The following is a 27,079-nucleotide window of genomic DNA, read 5'->3' as shown; positions in this document are numbered from 1 at the left end:
TGTTCCCGCCCACTGCAGGAGACCAGCGTTTACTTACCTCAGCCGTCAGAATCACAGTTAGCCAACATGGGTCCTGCTCTGGCTCTGGTGGTTTATATAGCGATTTTAATTGTATTTGCTCTGAATGAAACAGCAAAATAGACAATAGTTGTGGTCAAACGTGGAGAGTATAGGCTATTTGTGCACCTTTATGACTAGAAAACAGATAAATTCCCCTGAAAATCAGAATAACTTACAATTGAAGATGACGTCGCTGCTTGGTGAAGCGCTTCTGCTCGCCATCTTCAAACAAAAGCTGCCCCGCGCTGCATCGCGGGATTGCCTGGGCGGCTGAGGAAATAACCGATGCTCTCTCGATATTGGGCCAAAATGAGAGACCTCAGTAGGCAGCATATTTGAGATATCTAAGAATTGGGACAGCCTTCTTGTCGGGAGCGCGCATATTGTGACGTAAAATGCTGTCTATGTAGAGCTCACTAGGTTTTGAGACACACCCAACATCATTACAGTGTTCAGTGTGTCACTCTTTGCCTTTATTACAGCTTCCATTCTTCTCAGGAGACTCACTTTCAGTTCCTCAAAGAATCTGCAGACACGCCTCCAAAGTTCAGTCTTAGAAGCTGGGTGATCATTTTCTGAAGAAATCAAACACATTCAGTGCTGTTGAGGTCTGGACTCTGGGGTGGTCAGTCCATCGTTCTGCTTCTTTGTTTGATGTGTCCGTCTCCTTTTCTCAGTGAGGTTCTTCTTGAACAGCTACACATCCTTTCAGACCCACAGCACTGAGTCGTCTTCTCACAGTGGAAGGATGGACAGAAACACCTGTGGATGTTTTCAGATCTGAAGCAGCTTGATTTTCTCCTCTCTCTCAAAGATGAAAGCTTTATATGCTGTTTATCTGATAGGGGCCGTTTTGGTGTCGACCAGGTCTTCCAGGTTGTTGTTAAGAGCCTCATTTTCTCTGTATCTAGTTTTATTTTACTTAGTAAAATAGTAGTTATTTTACTTTGACTTTCTTCTCCTTTATTGAAGTGGATTATCTAATCTCCTCAAAAACATCTCCTGAAAAAAACAGCTGCAGTTGCTTATGTTTATATCCAAAAAATAATGGCTTTTAAATCAACATTAGGGTGACTTATTTTCAATTCTTTTCCATTCTCACATTGTTGACAGTGACAATTTGTGTTAATATAATTAAAGGTTCTAACCAGAAACAGCATTGAGATTGTACTCACTCCATCTGTTCAACACTCAGTCTAACTTCTGTACAACTGTATTGGATAGAAATGCATTACTTCTGCTAACTTCATACGGTAATAAAGTCTACCAGGCATATTTCGCTGACTTCTTTATATACCGTTAGAAGTCCTTTCCAAAGCGTGCAGTCCAGAACAGTATAATATTATTGTAATTTTAATATTATAGAATTATATAATAGAATATTATTCTATAATTGTTCATCATGTAATCAGAATTTTCAGCTCATTCTCCCACTTTAGTCTTCAGTTTTATTGCATAGAAGATACAGTTTTATTAAAACAGGCTCCTAAAAAACTGCCTAAAGCAAAGTTTCGTTTAGCGTAGAGGTGCCAGCTCTGCTGCTGGAGATCAGCCCTCATGCACAGTTTAGCTCCTACTCTAACACAGCACGCCTGGCTCCAGTATTCAAACGCTCATGATTAACCTTGATGAAGTGGTTGTTAGATCTTCAGAAATATAAGTCTGTAATTAGCCGTGCATTAAGTGTTGAAGCGCATACAACTATGTAGGTGAGATTCGCGGTGTTACAGTAAGAGGAAAACAGTTGAGTTTGAAACAAAGCTGGACTGGTGTGGACATTTACGTGGATAACATTGTACATATTGCTAAAATTCTGATAATATCATCCAAAAAATGTATATCAGTCTCTTCAGGTTTATTAAACAGAGATTTATTGACTGGTTTGCTTGTCAGTTGTCGTATTTCTTAAATCCAAAGAGCAGAAACTCACATACTGTGGGCGGAGCTTCCCACAGTTCTAGCAGCATTGTTGTTCTTAACTACAGAAGTCCAGAGAGGCCGTGAACTGTTGCTATCATTTTCTTGATTGTTATCTTGAGATAACAAGATAAGTAATTCCGTATTTTAAGACAATGATTTTGTTATCTTGAGATAGCAAGATAACTCGTTTTCTCAAGATGACAATTTTGTTGTCTTGAGATAGCAAGATAATTAACTCATTTTCTCAAGATAACAATTTCGTTGTCTTGAGATAACAATTAACTCATTATCTCAAGATAACTTTATTTTGTGATCACAAGATAATGAACTCATTATCTCAAGATAACACGATAAGTAACTTGTTATTTCAAGATAATTTTGTTATCTTGTGATAGCAAGAAAATTAACTTGTTATCTCAAAATAACAATCCAGAAAATTAGAACTACCTCATGGCCTCTCTGGACCTCTGTACCTCTCCCTTATGTTATGATAACTTTTCATCAGTTCTCCTCTCAAATCGATTTCAACTAAATATGAATAATATATATGAATGTTTACTGTCGGAACAAAACCTCATATATCTACTTTTTGTCAAATTTTCAGTTTTTATCATTTGAAAATACCTGTTGCTGTGAGTTTCATGATGAACGGACCAAAAGAAACAGCCCAAAATTTACCTGGTAAAAAGTCTGGTTCCATAGAACCATAGTATATAGTATATAGTGCATATATATATATATACGTGCACATAACAATATCAGTATGTGTGTGTATATATATATAACTTTAAATCATCCATTTTGCATAAGTACATCAATGTAATTAAGGTCACTGGTAGTCAAATCATCGGGAAGGTCAGTCAGAATGGATCATCAACCAATATTAAACACACTGTGAAATTGTCATAAAGAAGTGTTCCAGAAACAAAACATAGTCTAGAATGTCATATTTGGCACATACTAAAAATGAAATGAATTTGCTGTAGTATTAATTGGCTGCCTGTCACATCTTACTCACTAAAGATCTAATTGAATTGGTATTGAGAATAGTTCACTCAACATCAATGTTTGAAGGCTGATGCAGAATTTTTGATGCAGATTTCAGTGCAGAAAATTGTCTGTTTTCTGATTGACCCCTTAAAAGGCCAGAGCCCAACGGCAGGCCCAAAGTTTTATTACACACTTCTATAACCTAAGAATAGCTCAGCCAGTTTCCATTGAAGTTCCTGTAGCTACTGAATAATAAGCCTTTGTATGTAATAAGCCTGGATTTTTAGAATGATGATGCTCAGTTTAATAGGCTGAAGTACTCGGATCGGACTGGGGGACCGCCCCCAATTATTTATGCTTTATAAGCTAATACTGATACTAATATGTGTGCATGATGGGAATCCCAGCAGTTATTACCAATCAAACAATACATTGGTGAGGCTCCAGGTTAACTACAATACACACCATTCTGTGGCGCATCTAATCAAGCAATCAGTTGTCATCAGTTAATACATTTAGAGTCATATTGATTCTTATACGAGTCGTTGGAACCAGCACTTGCACAGCCGTTGTTTTGCAGGTAAGAGCGCTGATTTAAAGTGCACTCTTGATGATGGAATAAGTGTCAGTTCGTACATTAGTTTCCCTGGAAGTTTGTCTTTTTTAGCTCCAGCCTCAGGCAGCATTTAGTCATGGACAGAGCTCTTTAATTGAGCCTCTAAGGGCTCTGCTGTCCCATTACATTCATTCTGTCTCACTCCGGCCTGTGAAGGTATCCAGGGAGTCAGGGGTTTCATTGGATTGCAGTATAATGGCTGGAGCTGGCCGAAGACAGAAGTCTGACGCTTAAGCAGACATCGGTAGCTGCTTGATAGCTGACGAGGGCTTGGAGAACGCTTTTGCAGCCTGTGCCACGAAATAAACAGCGCTTCATCTTTGTAATGGCAAAGTGAAGTGAGCTTTCTCACTGTGTGTGCTCAGTGAAAAGCTCAGTAGGCATTCAGTGAAAAAGCACAAGATCAAAACTTCTAACTGTTACTAGTTGCAGTTATTGGTGATGATATCAAAAGCGTGGTGTAATTCAGAGATGTTCTGTGAGAGATGTAGATTCTACACTTTCAATTCATGCCAAGTTTGGTGTTTGTAAATAGAAGAGGAGATATTTTATTCTGATTTGAATATGATGGAAAGTTATTGTTGTGTACAGTTATATTTTGCAGAAAGAAAAAGCATATTTTACCTTTTTCAATATTTGTCTCTTTTTTTTGACCTTGACACAAATGCCAGACTCAGAGAGTGTAAATAGAATAAAAATGTTAGTAATTGTAGAGAACACCATGTAATTCCATATTTTACATATATTACATATTAAATTACATTTGAATGAAGGTGCTTAAAACAATGCTATAGAAAAACCATGTTTGGTTCCCTAAGGATCCTTTAGGTGGACGGTTATTCTGAAAGCAGCTATTGTGCTGACTTACTTGGCTAGCTCACAGCGTGGACCAGGTCTGATTCCTAGTGATTACTAAACTATTAGCAAACTATTAATAAAGCCCTAGTACACAGAAACTTATCATTTGTAAGGAAGCTTAGAACTGTTTTTTCACATTTTTAGGCACAACATGAAGTGCAGCGCCTAAAGCTCCCTTCCCTATAACAAAATCACAATAATGCACAGCCTTTCATGGCAATTTTTCAGAAAATAATTATTTTATTAGTTATTATTATATACATGTGTAGTTATTATTATATAAACAAGTATTCCGCCAAGAAATGTAGTTCCTTTAGAATATGGTATTGTTGCCAAGCAACCATGGACAGCTGAATGAGTTCAATGGTCGTTCGCCCGTTGCTGTATATTGTGGTCATTTCATGAATTTTTTAAATTGTCGTATGACAATGAACATACGATAAAACAGCACAGATCACCACTGCGAGTCGTATTTAGCACCAATCCAGCGGCGCCGCTCCTCTCACGCTGGGGCTGAATGTCAAACTGCTCCCTACACAGTGACCCTACATAGTGGGAATTTAAATACTGGGTCCTGCAGCCCAGCGGTGCAAAATACACATAAGAAATAGTCATTAGGGATTCAGACACATCCACACTCGATAAATGATGCACTGTTTGGCTGTAGAGGCTAGAATTTCTAAACTTTCATAGCTAGAACACTATTTAGGGAGTACGGAGCTGTTTGGGATTCAGCCTGGGTTTGACGCGACTTCTGACTGAGACACGGACATTTGAAGTGTGTAAAACATTCAAGTGACATTTTTAGACTTTTATACTGATATTTTACAGTGAGTCAAACCATAACTACCTTAATTCAAGCCTGTGATATTAATGCTGGAGTTGTTTAGGCTGTTGGCTCTTTTAGCCTGTTAGCTAACTGACCAGCTAAGAACAACATAAGCTGTCAGCCCCTCAGTTTAAACAGAACCAGGTTCTTACATCATCAATAAACTCTGTGGTCCATGTGAGCAGCATGAGAGCCAAAGATTATTCTATTCTATTTAAAAGCACAAGGGTTTTCGCGCCGTGACGCAGTAGCACGCAATTCAGTCGCTGTGAGGCGGTCATAGGTGTGCGTATATCGTGGATTTTACAATAGTTTTGAATGCGGCTCAGCCAATCAGATTTTAGGACTGGAACTATCTGTTTTATAAGTATATTTATAAGAGGTGTAAACATAGTCTTGAATAATGAGTTGTAGTTGTGCTCATACATGTTAAATGTTATGGATATGTTTGTATGTCTTGCATGTCCCAGTCAGAATCACGCCTAGAGAGTCCATGCATTCACTGCATCCTGTAGCCTAGTAAGGCTCTCTATTGAAGAATGAATCCACTGAAGTTTGCTGTGTGTGTTTCTGTGGTACCTTGGCTGGTTTAGGCCTGTTGGGGACGGCTGACTCCCACAGCTTTTCATATTCTTCATATTCTGTGTGATGGTCAGTTTGTAGATGGTGAGACAAGTTAGTTGACGAGCCGTCTTTAACGGCAACCGATTTCCAACATAGTTTGCAGATTGCCTTCTTTTGAGCTGCATCCCTCTTTTCAAAGCCAAACCAACTCCATGCGAGTGAGGATGATCCACGTCTAGCAATGAAATCTAATGACGAAGATGGTGAGGCTGGTGGTGTCTGTGTTTTGTCTTCTACATTCTCTGAAATAAAGGTAGTAAACTGTCACTGGGGCAGGACCCCTCTTGTCACTGGGGTGGGACCCTCAAGGGTACATCTCAGTACCTTTAGTCAGGGAACATAACTGTACCATAATCCACTGAGATGATATTTTCTAAGCTGTACTGACTCCACACACCCCGTCTCGTCTCCAGGCTTTTATTTTACTGTTCTGTTTTAAATCATTCGGTTATGAAAAGGTACAAATACGAACTTTTCACCTGGAAAGACTTATTTAATGTACACAATTGGACCTTAAAACCACTGTTGTACCTTTGAGGGCACATTTACTTTGTTTGGACCTTGATGAACGAAAAATGTACCTGCACAGAACCTTTATTTCTAACAGTGCAGCACAGTTTATTCACTCCTTTTCAACTTCTGTCATGCGTTTTTAGGCAGCTGCACCAGCTTAATTTGTGGTGCGGTGACGACGAATGCCTATACTAGCACACTGCATGCACTCTTAATGCTCACACATAGTGGTCTATCCCACTAGACTGTGTCATGCAGTGAATGCGTGGACACTCAAGGCTTTGGGTGCTTCTATTAAAATGCAGTATAAGTGAAATAGATCTTGTATTTGTTCAGATGTTCAGATGAATTTGCAGGACCGTAACTAAAGTTAAATAAGTTAGAAACTTATTTATTCTTACTAAACTCTGCCTTATCCTTAATACAAATTATATACCCATAATTATTAAACATGAACGTTAGCTGCCTCACCTTAAATCAACATCCAGTGAAATCCTGTACTAAATATTTAATAAAACGTTGTTATGGTGAACGGGCGGCACGGTGGTGCAGTGGGTAGCGCCGTTGCCTCACAGCAAGAAGGGCCTGGGTTCGATTCCCGGCCGGGTGACCAGGGTCATTTCTGTGTGGAGTTTGCATGTTCTCCCCGTGTCTGCGTGGGTTTCCTCCGGGTACTCCGGTTTCCTCCCACAGTCCAAAAACATGCAGACATGCTGAATTGCCCCTAGGTGTGAGTGAGTGTGTGACTGTGTATGTCTGTCTGTCTGCCCCGTGATGGACTGGTGACCTGTCCAGGGTGTATCCTGCCTTCCGCCAATGACAGCTGGGATAGGCTCCAGCACCCCACCGCGACCCAGAAGGATAAGCGGTTTAGATGGTGTATGTATGTATGTTATTGTAAACTGTAAAATCACAGTGTTCCGTAATTAATGAAAGCTGACTATTTACCTGCACATTTGCTCGTTGAGAATTCAGATAAATATTACATGTTCATGTTCTTTTACAAAAGCTTCACACAAAGATTCTACAGGTATACTTATAAAGCACTTAACGACCAACTTGGCTGTCCAGAAATGAGGCGTTTCACTGAAAATAATGTAGTTTTTCAAAATAAAAAATGAAAACTTTTCTTTAGAAAAATGTCATCATGTGACCCTGCGTTCACACTTTTCGCCTCTTGCCTCATTGCGGATAATGCACCGCCACCATTATTCCACCTGTGGTAGGAGCAATTATCTAGGAACCAAAGAAGGAACGTACTGTTTCACAGTGGTGGACATAAAGCGTGTGCTATGCTGCTCATTGCTCACTTCCTATTGGTAATCGCCACATCTCTTAGCTCCTTATTTGCATAACGTTAAACTCCACTCAAATTTGTCGTATCGCTGACTCCGCCCACTTTGTGTCGCCAACATTCACGCTGTCTCCTGTCGCCGGAAATCGCCAGCTCGTGTTGAAAATGAATGACTTCTGGCTGCTTTGCTGGTGTGAGTGTAGGGTAAAACGTATGCTTTAGAAATGTTGATTTAAATGTTATGGAGCGTTTATGTAAGATGTTATGAATATGTTATGTAGACACCCTTCAAGTAAAGTGTTACCGAACAAATAATGTTGGATTATGTAGTATTTTTTTCACAGTGTCGCTAATCGTGGGACAGTGTAGGCCTTTGATTGTGTCATTTTTATAAGGATATGCTCTTATATTGAAATAAAGGCAATTTTGAGTAAAAGTGGGGTCTCAGGACAAAAACACTACCTCTACATGAGAACGTTTGGGAAGCCCTGGGTTACCTCACTGCGTACAGATGTGCTCTGTTGTTTAAACTCACCTCAAGTGCATCTCAGGCCACAGATTAACTGAGCACTTTCAAAGGACGTTTTTTCTGAGACCATAAATTAAAGCTCATACCAACTAAATAACACATTAAAAGAGTCTGCAATCTTGTGTTTTTCAAGCTTCAGCGAGTTCTACCCATAAAGCACCTGAAAACCCAAACGTGGGCCGAATTGATCACGGCGCCACTCGGAGCATTCCACGTTATTTTTCCCTTCTTCTTTTAGCCCCCTCATCCATTCATTTATTGCTTTGATCAGCCTTCACTCAGCCAAGGTTCATCCCTGTTTCTCTCCATTGATGTGCCAATGAGATGCCCACACTCCTCTTTGTGGAAATAAATCATTGTCCCTGCTCCCACTCAGCGGCTCTGCTGGTCCAACATCAACCCGAAGCCATTTTTGCAGCACTCATTAAATTCGGCAGATCCATTTCACATTCTTGCTTGTAAATGACAGCCATTGTTTTAAGCCGTTCAGTAAAGAATATTAAAAAGAATATATCATAGGTTCTTTGAGACGATTCTCTGCATCAGTAGCTCTAATAAAAGTGTTTTTAAATAAAACAGAACATTAAAATATAATAGAAGCTCCGGGAGCTGAAAATGATAAAAGTATGATTAAAACTCCACGGGTTCTGGATGAGACTATCAGCATTATGCTGAAGCTGCCAGTATTTGTTAGGTGCCCTCTCTGATTTGTGAGAACTGTATTTCCAGCAAATTTGCATGAATCAGACTTTCACAGTCGTTTTGCATTCACCCTCATCTTATTTTGCGGCATCGAAAGGTACTTAAAGGTGGATGTATCATGGAAATTAGCAATATTATTTCAGAACTTCCTTGTCCATACAGTTTGTGTATAGGAACAATACTGATAAAACAGCCTGCTTTGAATATATCATGGTTGTGATGTCACAGCTTCCTTGTCCATACAGTTTGTGTATAGGAACAATACTGATAAAACAGCCTGCTTTGAATATATCATGGTTGTGATGTCACAACCATGAACACATTTACATGCCACCATCCATTCAACCTATAGCAGCTCTGCTCCACCTGTTCCCGTTGAGCTGATGCAGAGTGCTGTTACTGCAGACCGTCTGTAGAGGTTGAGAAAACTACAAACCCGTTTCCAATAAAGTGGGGACGCTGTGCAAAATGTGAATAAAAAGTAAAATACAATGATGTGCAAATCATGTAAACCCTGTATTTAACTGAAAACAATACAAAGACAACATATCAAATGTTGAAACTGAGAAATGTTATTGTTGAAAAATATATGCCCATTTTGATTTTAATGCCAGCAGCACATTCCAAAAAAGTTGGGACGAGCATGTTTACCACTGTGGTTCATCACCTATTCTTTTAACAACACTCTGTAAGCATTTGGGAACTGAGAGACACTGCTGTAGTTTTGAAAGTGAAATGTTTTTCCAATTTTGCTTGATACAGGATTTCAGCTGCTCAACAGTTCAGGGGTCTCCTTTGTCGTACGTTTTGTTTCATAAGGCACTACATGAGTGACAGGTCTGGACAGCTCCAAGACTCTTACTATAGACCCATGTTGTTGTATTTTTTCCCTGAAAAAGACGTTGTCTGGATGGCAGCATGTGTTGCCAAAACCTATATATATATATATATATATATATATACATATATATATATTCAGCATTAATGGTGCCTTCACTGATGTGCAAGTAGTTGCACTGTTTACCCGCACAGTCTTTCACAGAGTCTTAAACCCCTCCCCATCTTTACTTCTGAAAGACTCTGGAAAGCTGTTTTTATACCCAATCGTGTTTCTAACCTGTTGCCATTTAACTACCAGGTGATTTTTTTTAGCATTACACAACTTTACCCAGTCTTTTTTGCCCTGTCCCAGCGTTTTTAAAACATGTTACTGGCATCAAATTCAAATTTGGGTTATATTAAACGTTGTGCTGTTCCTGGCTGTCAGGCAGAAAATTATAAACTCCACCTTTGCTCTTGTCAGGTTGTAAAAACGACCACATCACAATTGTTACTGTACTCAATTAAAATCACAATATCACTCTGCTTTTTTACAGTCTGACAGTGATAACTAAGAAGTGATCTGTAATGAATCTATTGTGCATAGTATTTACATTATACTTGTTAGATTGATTACGGAGTGATTTTAATCTGCAGTATAGATTCATACTGGATTGAAATCACTTCACAATTATTACTATCAGACTGCGAAAACTTCACACACTGCAGATTCATACCGGATTCAAATCACACATTTTCTTACTTGCATACATTATAGAACCTCCCCAGGTTAAACTAATCCAGCTCAAGTAGGGCTTCAGTGTAATCCTCAGCAATCCTAAACTCGGCCCACCAAGCCTCCTATCTGTTTTGTGTTCTTATGACAAACGTATCAGACGTGCACATTGTGCCCGTATGTCACCACTTCACTTAATGTTTGACCATTTGACTTAGATGTTGACCGCTCCACTTACACGTTGACCTGTTTGAACTGTAACATTTTTGACTCTTATCTTCCTGTCCTCACTGCAGCTTTCTAGGACTAAGTCAAGGACAGCGTTGTACCTCTGTTTGTTAAGTGCCATGTTAATGGCTGCACAGGTCTTTTTAATCATTGCATCTTGTTGGGAGCTGCCCACAAGAGACGGAATGCTACATCGGATCCTTGAATATAGAGTCTCCCGAACAGAACGTGTTTCAGCGGATGGTACAAAGCCTGGGATAATAAGAGAGAATGCTTTTTGACGGCCTTGGATTATACAGTGGCATTAAATAAGGGTAATAATTTGCTAATGGCATTCATCCATTTGTTGTGCAAATGTTGTATCTTTTTGCCCCGATAAGATTTTAGCATAATTTCTGAGTCCAGATTATTGATTTATTCTCCTTTTTTTTCCTTGCAGTTTTTTCCCTCTGCAAATTTTTAAAGCTTGGCTTGTTAAGAAGTGCTGTTTCTTGTTTTGCAGGCTATCCACGCTATGAGGTAATCGGGGACCACAGTAAAGGGGAGTACCACCTTCTGATCCAGCGGACCGAACTGGCTGACGATGGAAGCTTCGAGTGTCAGGGCATCCAAGCTGCCATCAGGTCACGGCCCGCACGTCTAACCGTTCTAGGTCAGTCTTAGTGCGTCGCTCTCTATCGACCGCTTTAACCGTTTCTGCTTTTTTGGCTTGCCTTTGCGGGGAAGTCAGAGGCCACGGTAACGAAGCCGAAGAGTAGTCGCTCCTGCGAGCGAGAGAGCAGGAAAACATTTGAAAGGGCACATTTCTTCTGGCTCTAATTGCAAGGCAGGTGCTAAGTAGACATTTGAATCAGATAAATGTGCGACGTTCTCAAATCAGGGCTAATCAGCTGTAGTAAAAGACCTCAGATATGTTTTCCATCTCCTGTGATTTCCAATCAATGAGACTCTGATGCAAATGCATTGCATCAGATGTGCCTGTGGGCAGGCAAAAGCAGGGCTTATTATCATTATTGATCTGGGCTCCTTGTTAAAACCATGATATATTCCAGGGGCATCAGTTCATTATTCTGGCTCCGGAGCGTCAGTGTTTCAGCCAAGTAATCTAAAGCTGGTTACTTAGAGGGAAGTGAAGATGTTGGTGATTTCAGGTCCATTAAAATGATTAATTATAGATGAGAGGGCAACCATTTGTTTTTTATTTTGTTATTTATTTATTTCTTTTTTTTTCCTCCCGCTGGTCCGGTGGCAGCAGAGACAAATCATCAGGCTCCCCCGGGCACAGCCATTAGCCTGACATTTAATCCCAGACAAACTGGCTTACTTCTGAAAAGTTGCATACAAAGCCACAAGCTGGCTCCTGAGTGAGGTAATGAAGTTAATGTATGGGAGGTGTCACAATTAATCCCCCACTGTCACCTCCCCCCCGCCTCCCTACCTCCTCACCTCCACCCCTCCCCCCGCGAGGACAGCGCACTGTGACCACTCATAGGCTTTACTCTCTCTCTGTCTCTCCCTTGATCCCTCTCTCTTTCCTCTCTCTCTCATTCTCTTCTCCCTCCATCACTCGCCTGTTTCTCTCTCTATATTTCTCTCTCCCTCTCTGTCCTCTCTCTCATTCGTTTGTCCCTCTCCCTCCCTTTTTTCTTTCTCTTCTCACTCTTCATCATGCTCCTGTTTCTGTCTCTTTCGTTCTTTCTCTCTCTCTCTCTCTCTCTCTCTCTCTCTCTCTCTCTCTCTTTCATTCTCTGCTCTCCTTCCCTCCCTCCCTCACCTATTTCTCTCTCTCTCTCTCTTTCATTCTCTGCTCTCCTTCCCTCCCTCCCTCACCTATTTCTCTCTCTCTCTCCCCATCACTCACCTATTTTCTCTCTTTGTCTTTCTCTCTCCCTCTCCGTCCTCTCTCTCATTAGTCTGTCTCTCTCCCTCCCCTATTTTTTCTCTTCTCACTCTTCATCATGATCCTGTTTTGTTCTTTGTCTCTCTCTCTCATTCTCTTCTCTCTCCCTCCCTCCCTCACCTATTTCTCTCTCTCTCTCATTCTCTTCACTCTCTCTCTATCTCTCTCTCTCTCTCTCTCTCCCCTTCTCCTCCTCCCCTTCCTTCTCCTCACAGCGTTGTTTTAGAGCCTGATTGGATGGCTGCAGGTGGAGTCCCAGCTTTGTTTCTACCACTTACTCAAAGTGACCAGAGAAGATTGTTTTGTTTTGATTTTTTGTGGCGGGTGTGTGTGTGTGTGTGGTGGGGGGGGGTTCTTTGCTCTTTTTAACATCATAACCTTGTGGTGGGATTTTCAGAAGGAAGCTGTCTTCCCCTTAGCATTTTGACTCTGTTATCAGCTTAACACATTTACCAGTGATAACAAGAGCACAGTGTCATTTTAGATGAATTATTTCTCACCTGTCGCTCACCGAAGCTGAGAAATTCTGCAGAAAGGGTGAATTCTAAACTTTCATTTTATGATAGATTTATATTTACACACGGAAGAAGAGATATTTTACTATCATTTGAATTTGAAAAGTTATTGCTGTACGAACAGACCTTTGTTCCACCTTTTACGATTTGGCGTAAAAACAAATGGAAGTGCAGATACAAAGCTATAGATAGCGGAACTTAATAATTAAATAGGTAATTGCATAAATTGCATAAATTCATTTGAGCAGTGTAGCAAAATGGCAGTAATATCTCTCAAAGCTGTAAAGCAGTGGCTCTCTTTTCCTGAACTGGGGTGTCAAGCTCCAGTCCTGCAGCTACTGCTTGGTTTAATGATCTCCCTCATGCGGCTCATGAAGGGCTTGATAATTAGCTGACGAGTTTAATCAGGTGTGTGGCACTGTGAAGTGCTGAAGCTGTCCAGAGCCGGAGCTCGGCTTCTCTTTAACGCCGTCTGCTCCGCGCCTCTATCCGCTGTATCATCTCTGAGCGTTTAACGCGCCGAAAAAAACAGACCAAACGATATTGAATCATAACGTGACACTAAGCATTCAATTTGCACTTCCTATCCAGCCAACAGAAGGCAAGTACATCAGCCAAAGCCCAGCGGGCTGGCATGGAGCTGCCCTGCTTGATTGACATTTGAACTTTGAACCTCTGCGAGAGCGCTGGAGAGGAATTGAGCAGGCCGGGCTGCTGAATAAGGCATGAGCCCGCGCAGGTACAGCATCCACAGCAGGGGCCCCTGAGGCTAATTAGACCCCGGGAAATCCCTCCCAGCTTCCATGTGCTGGAGCTGCCAAGCCACGGGGAGAAAGCCCTGGACCTCCAAAGGTCAGTGTTGTTTAAAATGGGCCTTGAGAGAAAGACGGCAGAGTTTGGTCAAACTCCCAGCTGTGACTGTACGGTGCTCAACGATTTAAGCGTTGAGTAACAGATGTTAGGTGAAGAGTGTCTGTTCTGAGGCAGTTTGGAGATCAGCAGCCAGTTGCACTAGCTGAAGTTCAGTCGTAGCCTAGTTTGAACGTGAACCGCCACTACATTCAGGTTTACAAGCTTCTAGAATTTAACTGGTTGCACCAAGTAACGTAGCTTCAATGTAGCTTTAAGGTATAACTTAATATTTACACATAGCCTATAGTAGGTCTAAGCTCTACATTAGCGACCGGTCCTGCAGGACGGATTACATGCGTTTTCGGCGATCAGAGAAAAGATCACAGACCTCCTGACTGCAGATTAATACAACACAGACTGGAACAGAGCCCTGAGTCCTACTTTGGCCACTTTTCCACTGTCGGGCCAAATGGTTCTCAGGGCTGCACTGGGCTGTTCTGCGGTGGTCTTGACTCGTAAGACTTTTGGGTGCTATATAGAATTATCTACTACACATTCTCCATCAGTCTGAAGAACGACCATGCAAAGAACCCTTTATTTACGCAAAGGGTTCTTTGAGTGTTCATGGTTCCATATAGCTCCTTTTTGAAAAGTGTTCTATATAGCACCCAAAAGGGTTCTTCTATTGTTACAAGCTTGACATCATTGCCATTTAAAATAAGCTATGAAAAATGCAAGTGTGTTTAAAAAACACTGTGTCCACTCACTGTCCACTCCATTAGACACTCCTACCTTGTCAGTCCACCTTGTAGATGTAAAGTCAGAGACGATAGCTCATCTGCTGCTGCACAGTTTGTGTTGGTCATCCTCTAGTCCTTCATCAGTGGTCACAGGACGCTGTTGGCTGGAAATTTTGGTTCTCAGTCCAGCAGTGACACCAGCAGCACTGCTGTGTCTGATCCACTCAGACCAGCACAACACACACTAACACACCACCTCCATGTCAGTGTTACTGCAGTGCTGAAAATGATCCACCACCCAAATAACACTGACCACTGAAGAACAGGCTAACAAAGTATGCAGAGAAACAGATGGACTACAGTCTGTAACTGTAGAACTACAAAGTGCTCCTATATGGTCAGTAGAGCTGATAAAATGGACAATGAGTGTAGAAATAAGGACGCAGTTTTAATGTTATGGTTGATCTGTGTGGAATTATTTCATTTTCAGTTTTAGACTGACATGAAGATACTCTGAAACTTTAATCTCCAGTTCAGAACATGAGTGTCCAAAGAAAATCTCAGGGATTAAGATATGCATGAGATGAGATCCCGTGCCTTAAGGATGAGTTGAACAAGACACGTTAAGCTGCCCACATGTATGGCCAAGCCAGTGTTAATGAGAGGAAACTCCAATTACTTTTAAATCAAGTCCACCTTTCTCCCCCATGGATTAGCCAGTGGGAAACCTGGGATAATCACTTGGTTCAGCCCAAACGCTGCCTTCGGGAAAGCAGTCAGAAAGCAGAACTTCCACTTTGTAGGAGTTTTCTCTCTCACGTTTTTAAGAGAGCGCCTCTCCTTTTCACGGCAAGCCAATATTTGCAGCCCTCACCAAACATCCTCTCACTCCAATCTACCTGATGTTAATGTCAGGCTGAGCAATGGCGCCGACTTGGAGCACTCGAGGTAGATTGGTGTGGGGAAAAGCAAACAATGAGGCTTTAAATGAAAAATGGAGAAGCTCACAGACAATGGGCCAAACCTGAGCAAAGCCTGGATACCATGCTCTTTTATCAGGGTCTGCTTTTTTTCTGAAAGGGCTGTTTAAAATTAAAATACGAGAAAAGCTCGCTGTTGTCATATAACCCTTAAAATAAGCGTTGTCATTTTGATTTACCGTTTAAATGTAAGTACTTTAATATGTAAGTACTGACGTAGTTATGCGCATAATTACATTTACATTCAGTTTACATTCTGCATCAACAGGTTCAGACAGTTCTGTACTTTAGATCGGCTTTTTCAGTGTCAACCAATGGCAAAAATCAAGACTGTACGCACAACAATAAACTAAAATATCCCTAAAATATCTTCCCTTTTATTTACAAATACAAATATGGTGTGAATCGAAAGTCAGAATCTGTACTTTTTCACAGAATTCGGTCTCACTTTATTTGGATAGTCCCCTATAGATCATCTACAGATGTTCAAATTGTTAACAAACTGTCTGTTGAAACCCAGTTGATTATAAACAGTGGAGGGGTTGGGTTTAGGTTTTGGGTTGAGGTTAAGGTTAGGGTTAGAATTAGAGCTAGGTTCAGTGTTTAGAGAGATGTTTAGTTGAATGTAACTTTAAAGTAAATTAAGTATCTACAAATAATCTAACATGGACTATTCAAATGAAGTGTTACCCAGAATTCTCTCTGCTTGTTTCAGAGCTATAAGTGAATAAGACCAGCTTTAATTTGATTTTCAAAACGCCAAACAGCCATTAAGTATAATTTTAGTCAGGGAAAAAAAGCAGAAAACAAATATTTAATAGAAAATTACACAAAAGCCTCAACAACAACTAAATATGATATAATCTGAAGTGTATAATGTGTTCTTTATTTAGTGTGGTTATAACAGCTTTCATTTGTTTCAAGAGACTCGCTTTCAGTTCTCCAGAGATCTGCCTGGACATTTTGCCACATTTTTCCAAAGTTCAGTCTTAGAAGTTGGTTGCACTTTCTGCTTCCAAGTTATTCCGTTACAGAGTTAGACTAAATGTTGCTTCACGTCACAGGTGTCCAGTTTTGGAGTTCCACTGCAAGTCTTCTTTCCTCAGTGAGGCTTCCTGACAGCTACACATCCTTTCAGACCCATAGCGCTGAGTTGTCGCCTCACAGTGGAAGAATGGCTGTGGATGTTTTTAGATCTGAAGCAGCTTGATGAAAGCTCTAAGTGCTGTTTATCTCATCATCTAGTTTCTGTGGTCTGTCCGGTCTTGCAGGTGGTTGTTAGGAGTCCAGTTTTCTTTGTATCTTTTAACAATTGTTTGAACTCCAGTTTTGGAAACTCCTGCATGAGAAAGCAGTGTGAGATCTTTGTGAGCAGCCTTTGTTGGGAGGACACAGCTGTAACTTGTTGGTTTTAAGATTGGAAGGACGGAAGAGTTGAAGTGTCAGCAGGTGGACAGAAATAAAGAGTAGACATTAAAGACTGATAGCTTTGATATTTGACTTTGTGTTTGAGGCTTTCGTGTAATTCCTGCTTTGATCTGACACTGTATTTTGTCTGGAAATGAAATAAAACGGTGGTTACTGTGTAACATGCTTCTGTTATCACCAGCCATAACTGCGACCACCCAAAGCTATAAACCTAGGTGCTTTAGATGTTAATTTTCGTGAATCATAACTAAGTTTGGAACAGCTGGTTCTCATTTCTTGAATGCCACACTTTGTTGGAGAGCCAGCGAGCGTGCAGGAACATCTGCGGCTCTTAGCTTCGGTGAAAACAGCTCCGCGCGTGCAGATTGGCCCATCATGACGACAGTATTTCACTCTGAACGCCTTCCTTTATTGACTTTCCATTTTTAATACCTAAACTTCCCTCACGGTCACCAGCTCGCTGTGATCCCAGGGCCCGAATCGCAGGTTCGGCTATATTTGTCTCCTTTGAAATCATACATTATCGGCACGAAGTGACATTCTGACATTTGTGCGGGGTGGGATGAAGAGGAGGGTGAATTGTCAGGCTCTCTCCTCTGCCTATCCCAGTTGCTTTGATGCTGTCATTGTGAGTTGAGAACAATAGGTAGGGACTGGATGGGAACTGAAGCATGTAGACGCCTCGTCTCGCCGGCATGATCATGCTGGAGGGCTTTTGTGCTTTGGGCCAGTGGGCCGTGTCTGCTCCCCGTCTCTGAGCATGGGCCGTGTTTTGGGGTTCTGTTCTTCGTCAGCCTATATTTCTAAACGAGTCGGGCCAAAGAGGTCCTTTGATACAAGATCTCTGTGGCAAAACGGGCCAAAAAAAGTCCTTTGTTAACATGAACAATTCAGCAGTCAGCTTCATGTTTTTGTCATTGTATGACATTAAAACAAATGGAAAGAGGTTGTTTAGCACTGTAGCAATGCAGAGTGTAGTTTGATTTGGCTCATGATTCTGTATTTTCATAATATTTTGAGCACAATTTTAATGAAGAAAAATTTTGTCCGTAATTATGTTGCTGCACAGCTTTCTAATGACACCAACTGTGAGGTAAGAGGAGTGCTGGACTGAGTTACTGATTGGTGCTGATTGTTTGCAAGCTTTGATGTTGTATTAGATGAAAGTTGATATAATAATAATGTTCATTTTCCACAAGGCTTATGTTCCATTGCGATATCACAGTGTCACAATGCACTGTTACACTCCTGCTGTTGATACAGGATGTAAATTGATCATAAATGTAGACCAATTTTTTTCCACGATGTAATTACATCCGAGTGTATTTAGAACTGCCCCTATAAATTCTTTGCTTTTAAAAAACATTTTTTCTAGTTTAAATAAGAACACATACACAAATCCTGGTAACTCTTCATTTGAAGGCTACCTACCTACGGACTTCATTACACATGAATAAGCATTGAATAACATATTTATAAAGCAATGTTTCAGTATTTATGAACAGCTTATGTTAAGATGACATGTTTTATGAAGTAAATAACTTTGTACTGACATAAGGGGCCTTAAACTGAAGTGATGGACAGTTTGTTTCATTTATAACACTGTTATAACTATGTCCTTCTCAAATGATGGAGCTTATACAAGGCTGTCCAGAGGCCTAGATAAAAACATATAAGTTGTATATATTTATAAGTACAAAAGGAATAAATGTCTGTCACCCTCATGTCAACACCTTAAAATGCCAGGCTCAGTACATTTACTTCATAAAACGTTCTATGTCATCTTGCGATTAATGGCATAAGCTGTTCATAAATACTCAAATATTGCTAAGTACATAATTCAATACTTATTCATGTGTTATAAAGTCCTTATGCAGGTAGCCTTCAAATAAAAGTGCTACCCAAATCTCTTCAAGGCAAAAAAGCTATATTATTATTATTATTATTATTATTATTACATACACATTTGTGCTTTAGATTTTCAAAGAACTTTTTTGTAGTTATGGCAGAGGAAGAGTTCAACCTAAAACATTACGTCATGTAGTAACAAGCAATTAAACTAGTTTTATTCAATTAAAAAAATTACATTGATTTAAAGAATTATTTATTCAAAGTACTTATTTAGGTTAAATAAAACTTGTTCGTTTATTTATTACCACATGAAGTCATTTTTTAGGTTGATCTGACGAGCCATTTTTTACAGTGTGTGTCTTCTAGGGCTGTATGATATGGACATAAATGCCATATTGCATAAAGCTGTTGGATATCACAATGATGATATGAAAAATACCACATTATTATTAAAATAGCACAGATTTTTTGTTTTTTTTTACTATATAAACAGAAATCTTATAAAAACACCATTTACTATTGTGCAAAATAAAAATAATAAAATAGCAAGGCTGAACAAGGACTCTCAGTGTCACTGATGCAAAGCTTCTCTCTTATGAAGCATCCAAACCAAGTTGACTGCTAATGGCGCCCCCTTGTGGAGAATCTGTAGCCTGTGAAATTGGAGGTGCTTCAGTCAGGATTTGCTGAACAGCTTGTGTGTTAGCAATCAGGCTACAAACATGTAAAACATTATATTTCTATTTTTAGTACAGGCCTACAAAAAGGAATAAATTCCTTAAAAAGCTCCTTATGATGATGCAGATTTGTTGTAACAGTAGCCTTTACTGCCTTGTTTTACCATACAGTGTATGTATTTTAGACCCAACAATGTGAGCATGTGTACAGGCTAGTAGTTCAGCTGAATGATGAAGTTATTAGCACTTCTCATTGGAGAGACGAGTTCAAGCCCAGCTCAGGGGGGGCATTTGTTGGGTGACGTTCCCACTAATCTCACCGCATTAGTTTGGTTCTGCATGTGTGAGTTGGTCTGTCTTTATAACACCTCATAAATGATGTGTTTATTGTGCAAATTCTTGATGTGGTTATGATAAAAAAGTGATTTATTGTCATATTGTCATCTGCATGCATTGTAAACACGCGTCCAGAGCTTCTGATGAGCAAACAGCTTTTTTAATACATGCAAGATGGCAGGGTTGTTCTTAACACTCATGTGAGCTGCCTTCTATAGATAGCAGCGTCAACAAAGGACAACTGCTTTCTTATTCCTGCTGTTAGGCAAGGATAAACTGATTTTTCCACAAGAGAAAAAAAGTTTTTCACTCTCTTCGTCACATAGGCCTGCCTCCGCTTCGCCAACATGTTGAGTACCTTGCCCTGGGTGGGACTGGCGAGGCTTAACTCAATGCACAGCTGGATTAGACCATTGTTTCTGCAGTGAGGTGGTCTTTTGACATGAAAATTCAACAATTCAATAATAATGTTTCTCAACATAAATCAGCAAAGAACTTTTGCTTTTCATCATCTACAGTACAAAATAACATTAAAGATTTAGAGAATCTGGAGAAACCAAGGGACAAGGCCAAAAACCAGTATTTGTTGGCCATGATCTTTGGGCCCCCAGGCGGCACTGCATTAAAAACAGACATGATTCTGTAGTGGAAATCACTGCATGGGCTCAGGAACACTTCTGAAAACCACTGTCTGTGAAAACAGTTTGTCGCTGCGTCCACAACTGCAAGTTAAAACTCTAAAACACAAAGAACAAACTGTACATTAACAGGACCCAGAAATGCTGCCACCTTCTCTGGGCCCATGCTCATTTAAAAAGGACTGAGAGGAAGTGGAAAAGTGTCCTGTGGTCTGACGAATCAACATTTGAAAGTCTTTTTGGAAATCATGGACGCTGTGTCCTCCGGGCTAAAGACGACTCAGCTTGTTATCAGCGCGCAGTTCAAAAGCCAGTATTCATGATGGTATAGGGGAGCATTAGTGCACATGGCATGGGTGACGTGCACATCTGTGAAGACACCATTAATGCTGAATAATATATACATGTTTTGGCAACATATGCTGCCATCCAGACAACGTCTTTTTCAGGGAACGCCTTAATTAAATCAGCAAGACAGTGTCAAACCACATTCTGCACGTATTACAACAGCATTGCTTCGTATTAAGAGTCCGTGTGCTAAACTGACCTGCCTGCAGTCCAGATCTGTCACCCACTGATAACATTTGGAGGGTTATGAAATGAAAAATACGACAAAGGAGACACCGAACTGTTAATCAGCTGAAGTCCTGTATCACTTCCAAAACTACAGCAGTGTCTCCTCAGTTCCCAAACGCTTGCGCTTGTTGTTAGAAGAAAAGATGATGAAACACAGCGGTAAACATGCCCCCGTCCCAACTTTTTTGGAATGTGTTGTTGGCGTAAAATAAAAAAATTCTCAGTTTCAACATTTGACATGTCTTTGTAGTATTTTCCTTTAAAAATACAGTTTACATGATTTGCGTATCATTGCTTTGTATTTGTATTTACGTTCTGCACAGCGTCTCAACTGTTTTGGAAATGGCGTTGTACATAATTGGTAGTTACATTACTACATTTGATTAGTAGAGCAAAACAAAAGTAACTCTCGACTTCTCTCTTCTTTTGGCTCATTTTTCACTTTCCTAACTCAGGTAAATGCTGCGTTTATGTTGTCAGAGACACCATGACAAATGAAGCATGTCCTGAAATATTGATTGTTAAGTACCACTATAGTTTGTCCACCATAGGTTGGCAAATAATGGCATGAAAAACCTCTATTCAGCGTGATAACTCAATTATGATGGCTTCTCCAAGCAGAACAAAGATGGCAGACAGCATTTTAACGACGCAAGGTCACTCTCGCTCTTCTGTACTAAGACAAGCGCGACATCGGCCTGGAAGACAATGATTCCAATCACAAGCGAGTCTCAGACGGCAAACAAAACGCATCACGTCTTACAAATCAGCAAAACAAGGCCGAACACAGATCGGCTTTGTGTTTGTTTGCAAAGATCCTGTCAGCAGCTGAGCGATTATGACATGGAGCGTCGCTTCTGTGTTCTTGAATCCGCTCACCAGCTTTACATATATATAAAAGCCTAAATTAAAAAGGTTATGGATATTTTTACTGTTGAGGACAACTGGCTGCTGAGACCATGTCAGTATCACTTGAAATGAATAGCATTTTAAATGTTGGTATGTTGAGTTATTCGCTACTGTTTCTCATTCAGTTGAATGGGATTTTTGCTAGTGTTCTATAAAAGCTTGTCCTTGCAAAAGAAGGTACAGAGGAATGCCGTGGGCTGTGATGCTGGGATTGATAACATAAGGCAGATATTAGAAAATATTAGGATTTTAAAAAGCCTATTCTTTTACATTCTCTCAAACATGTTAATAAGAATTCTCAGTTGATCAAATCTGTGAAAAATGCTTTCATTTGAATAAATCTGTTCTGCACTGACCCTTTTCAGGTGAAGGTAGTGAAGGCAGGCCTTAGTGAAGGCTGAGGCATTGGGCTCCTGAAGTTATGGCAATATTTGTTCATTGACATTTGGACCTTTAAAACCTTGTTCGAAAGGACTAAAGCTCGTTGATGGAACAGCAAATAGAGTGGGCCCTGCTTTCTTTGACTGGGGATAAGGAACAGTATTATGTGGTCAACACAGGGATCATTATGAACCATATGCTGCCTGTTTTGTATCCATGTTAATAGCTTTATTTCTGCTCAGCTCTATCCCTGATTTTTACTAGCTAGAGCTAAAATGAAACGAATGAGGCCGGATCTGATTGCATGTCAGGAGTGAATTCCTTCCAATCATTTATTTCATTTCCAGTCAAAATGGCTATTAAGTATAATATCAGATTTTTTTCAGTGTTTAGTGTGTCCACACTTTGGCTTCATTACAGCTTCCATTATTTTTGACTTTCTTTTAATTTTGACAGAAATCTGCAGGGATGTTTGTGCACATCTCCAAAGTTCAGTCTTTGTTTTTCTGCTTCTCATGATCTAATGAAGCCCAATTACAAATTTAGTCTCATCAGTCCATTAAACATTACACCACATCTTACTGTCACTGGGTCAGTCCCCCTTTTGTCACTGGGGTGGGACCCTCAAGGGTACATCTCAGTACCTTTAGTCAGGGAACATAACTGAACCATAATCCATTGAAATGATATTCTCTAAGCTGTACTGACTCCACACACCCCGTCTCGTCTCCAGGCTTTTATTTTACTGCTCTGTTTTAAGTCATTCGGTTATGAAAAGGTACAAATACGAACTTTTCACCTGGAAAAACTTATTTAAGGTTCACAACTGGACCTTAAAACCACTGTTGTACCTTTGAGGGCACATTTACAGTGTTTGTACCTTGATGAACGAAAAGTTCACCTGCACAGAACCTTTATTTCTTATAGTGTAGAATGGTGGATTTTTTAGGATCTGATATAAGATGAAAAGTTTAGGTACTATCTAAATTAGACAGTTTTGGTGATCTACCAGGTCCTGCAGGGTTGAATACACACGTATAGGACTGCTCGATTATGGCAAAAAATCATAATCCTGATGGTTTTGCTCATATTGAGATCATGATTATTTAACAAATTTGTTCATTGACTGTGGAAACATCAGGCATTTACCGAACGTAAAAACCATGTCTTTTTAACAGTGGAGATCCTTGGACTTTGAATACAATTAAACTGAAAAACAAATAAAAAATGTAAAAAGAGATACACAAAAATAAATAATCTGTCATATAAAAATCTATACATTTAAATAAATAATATAAAAGAAATAAATAAAATAAATAAGAACATTGTTGTAGTGCTTTTCCACAACCTGCCGAAAACTACTAAACATGTATAAAAATCATAAATACAAATACATTAGACCAAAATGAATTGAGATGAGTTTGGGCTTTCAGGGAGGGTCGAAAGAGCACTACAGTAAAGGAGAAGTGTGCGCTGGATTTGCATTTATGGCATTTGGCAGATGCTCTTATCCAGAGAGACTTACAATGTGATCATTTTACACAGGTAGGCAAAGGTAGTGTTAGGAGTCTTGCCCAGGGACTCTTATTGCCCAGGCAGGGGATTGAACCGCAGTTTACAGCTTAGAAGGTAGAGGTGTTACCCACTACACTACACCAACCACAGTAACATAACAAGTCAAAATGAGAGCATCACTTCAAAATAAAATGTAGTACAGTAATTGTTTTATCTCGATTATGTTGTTTTCCTAATCATTTGAAGCAAAAATCCTAATTGAAAATAAATTTCTATTATTCACCCCACCTTACATTCATATATGCATTTTTAAAGCCAGGAAATGATGCATTTTCTTTGCAGATTCTGCAGTGAATTACACTCAGATTACTCTCAGCTAGATAATATAATAAAACAACTTCCTTAAGCACCCTTTCACCCAAAATGGGATGAAATTAATATAAAGCACTGGCAGATACGTCACAAGAGTAAATGCAGGTATCTTCTTGGCTTGTTTCATTAACTATTAATGCTCTTAGTGTCACACAGGTCTCTCTCACTTTCTCTCAGAGAAGATTTTCTTGTCTTCATCACTGCACACCTTCCCCACCCACGCTCAGCATACCTCAGAAATACATTTTCAGTCATGAGCTAACAGGAGTGAAGTGACCCTTGGCAGGGACTCCTAAAGCCGTAGCTTTCAGATATCCATTAAGCTGAGCCAGGCTGCAATTAACTGAGGTGGCATCAACAACCAGAGACAGGTTCCTTTATCCCAGCTTCACCTAAGCAAAGGGTGGGCGATATGGCAAAAATGTATCACCACAATACATGAGGACATTTTAACGATAAACAGGGGCAAGAAAAAGGTATGTGAACCCTTTGCAATGACCTAGGTGGCCATAAAATAAGATCTGTTCTTCATCTCAGACACAAGTATAGACAAACACAATAGGCTTAAGCTAATAACACAAAAACACTTACATAATTTTTCATGTCTTTATTGTGCACATCAATAATTGTGCTGGTGGAAAAAGTAAGCGAACCTACTTTGGCAGCTTTAACTTTAGACAAGCACTTCCAGTAGCTAAAGATCAGACCTGCAGAATGTTGAAGAGGAATAATGGACCATCCTTCCTTACAGAACTGCTTGGCTATATTCATATAACAGCTTAGCTATATTCTTTAAGTGGCTGGTGTGACCACCCAGTCATTCTGTGATAGATTTACCTAGATGTTGAGGGTCATTATCCCTCTGCATCACCCAGTTTCTGCTGAGCTTCAGCTGGCGGACAGGTGATCATGATTCTAGGATACATTGATAAACTCCCTCAATGCTGGCGGTCAGTCCAGGCCCAGAGGCAGCAAAGCAGCTCCAAATCATGATGCTCCCTCCACCATGCTTCACTGTTGGGATATGTTTTTTTATGTTAGTCTGCAGTGCCCTTTTTACACCATACGTAACGTTGTTTGTTCTTCCCAAACAATTCCACCCTAGTTTTATCAGTCCACAAATATTTTCCCAGTAGTGTTTTGGAGTTTTGTGGTACTCTTTGGCAAACTTTAGGTGTGCAGGACTCATGAGTGGAGATGTTAACCAGTTTCTATGTTTCCTTCAAGCCTTTAGCTGTTACTCTAGGGCTCTTTTGTACTTCACAAAGCATCCTACATTGTGCCTGTGGAGTAATCTTGGCTCACAGTCTGGGAGAGTATACACAGCAATAAATCGTCTCCAATTAAAAACAATTTCTCTAACTGTGAGCTGATGAATACACAAACTTTTTGAGATTACTTTGTAGCCCTTTCCAACTTTATGCAAATCAGCAGTTATTGATCGCAAGTCTTTTGAGGTCTCTTTATTGCGAGGCATGGTTCACAGCCGCAGATGCTTCTTGTGAATAGCAAAGTTAAAAAGTTGGAGTGTGAAAGTAGGTCTGACCCACACCTCCAGTCTCATTTCATTGATTGGACTCCAGGTTTGCTAACTCCAGTCTCCAATTAGCTTTTGTTGAAGCTATTAGCCTAAGGGTTCACATGTTTTTCTCAGCCTGCTATGAATGTTTGAATGGTGTGTTCAATTTGGACAAGAACAATACATTATTTTTCATTAGCTTAAATCGTTTTCATTCTTAATAGGTTTTAAAATAGTTTTTAATTTTAAGTCAACTTTATACATGAATGTACATAATTCCAAAGAGTTCAGATCCTATTTCTTGCAATATTTATTTTTGAGGGTTGTGAACAGGTTAGAACACACAAAATGCACTGTTACATAATGAAAGTCTATTAAAAAGCTGAGTACAATGATTTTTTTTCAATTCAGCATTTACAAAAACTGACAATGTGAGGAAACATGAGAAAAAAATCAAACAGTAGTTAGAAAAATAAATTAATAAAATGAGAAAATGGCATAATGGGCTAATATCCAATCTGCTTCTTGTTACTATGCAGTTTATGCAGTGACTATACATAGGTTGTTGTTGTTTACAGTCTATTTTTTTTTATGATCCATGCAATTGTTTGGTGTTATAAAAGTACACATACCCTTGATATACTCAGATATGATATGGTTGTGTAGTATCACGATACCACGTCTTCACATCGCCCACCCCTGTGGATTCCAGTACACTTTCTATATGTCCGGGTTTTCTGGTTGATGAGGAGATCACATCTCGTTAAGAGGCTTCCGTTAAAGAGCATCCACGACAACTCTGAGTTAATCCAGCTGGAAGAGAGGGCTAATTGCTGTGGGTTTGCGCGCTGCTGTGTGGCGCAACGACTGAACCCCGGGATGAAAGTGATTAATCCTCTCTGCTACCTATTCCTGCGAGACAGGCATCTCCACATCTAAGACTGGATCCAGGTACATTAGAAAATAGGTCACATTTCCCCAAGCGCCCCTTTCTCTCTGTTTTCCAAAATGAAATTGCTCCATTTTTCTCCTTCCTCCCCCCCCTTTTCCCCACACCTCCACAGACGGAACGACTCGGAGAGACGTCCCAGGGGCCCCATGTATCAAGAGGGCAGAGAGAAAAGTAATTCGGCGACAAGGAGCCAGGTTTCAGTTAGGGAGCGCTGGAGTGT

The 27,079-nt window shown here is 40.1% G+C and overlaps 1 protein-coding gene across 1 annotated transcript in view; it reads left to right on the top strand.

Annotated features, from left to right (window-relative positions):
- Positions 1-27,079, top strand: part of kirrel3a (kirre like nephrin family adhesion molecule 3a) — a 219,103-nt gene that overhangs the window by 118,505 nt on the left and 73,519 nt on the right. The window contains exon 3 of the mRNA XM_036595784.1: positions 11,221-11,370. Within this exon, the coding sequence (XP_036451677.1) occupies positions 11,221-11,370 (150 nt within the window). The remainder of the gene's footprint in view (positions 1-11,220; positions 11,371-27,079) is intronic.

Source organism: Colossoma macropomum, unplaced genomic scaffold, assembly GCF_904425465.1.
Source record: "Colossoma macropomum unplaced genomic scaffold, Colossoma_macropomum, whole genome shotgun sequence".
Lineage (NCBI taxonomy): Eukaryota > Metazoa > Chordata > Actinopteri > Characiformes > Serrasalmidae > Colossoma > Colossoma macropomum.
This window is presented reverse-complemented; position numbering and strand designations above follow the sequence as displayed.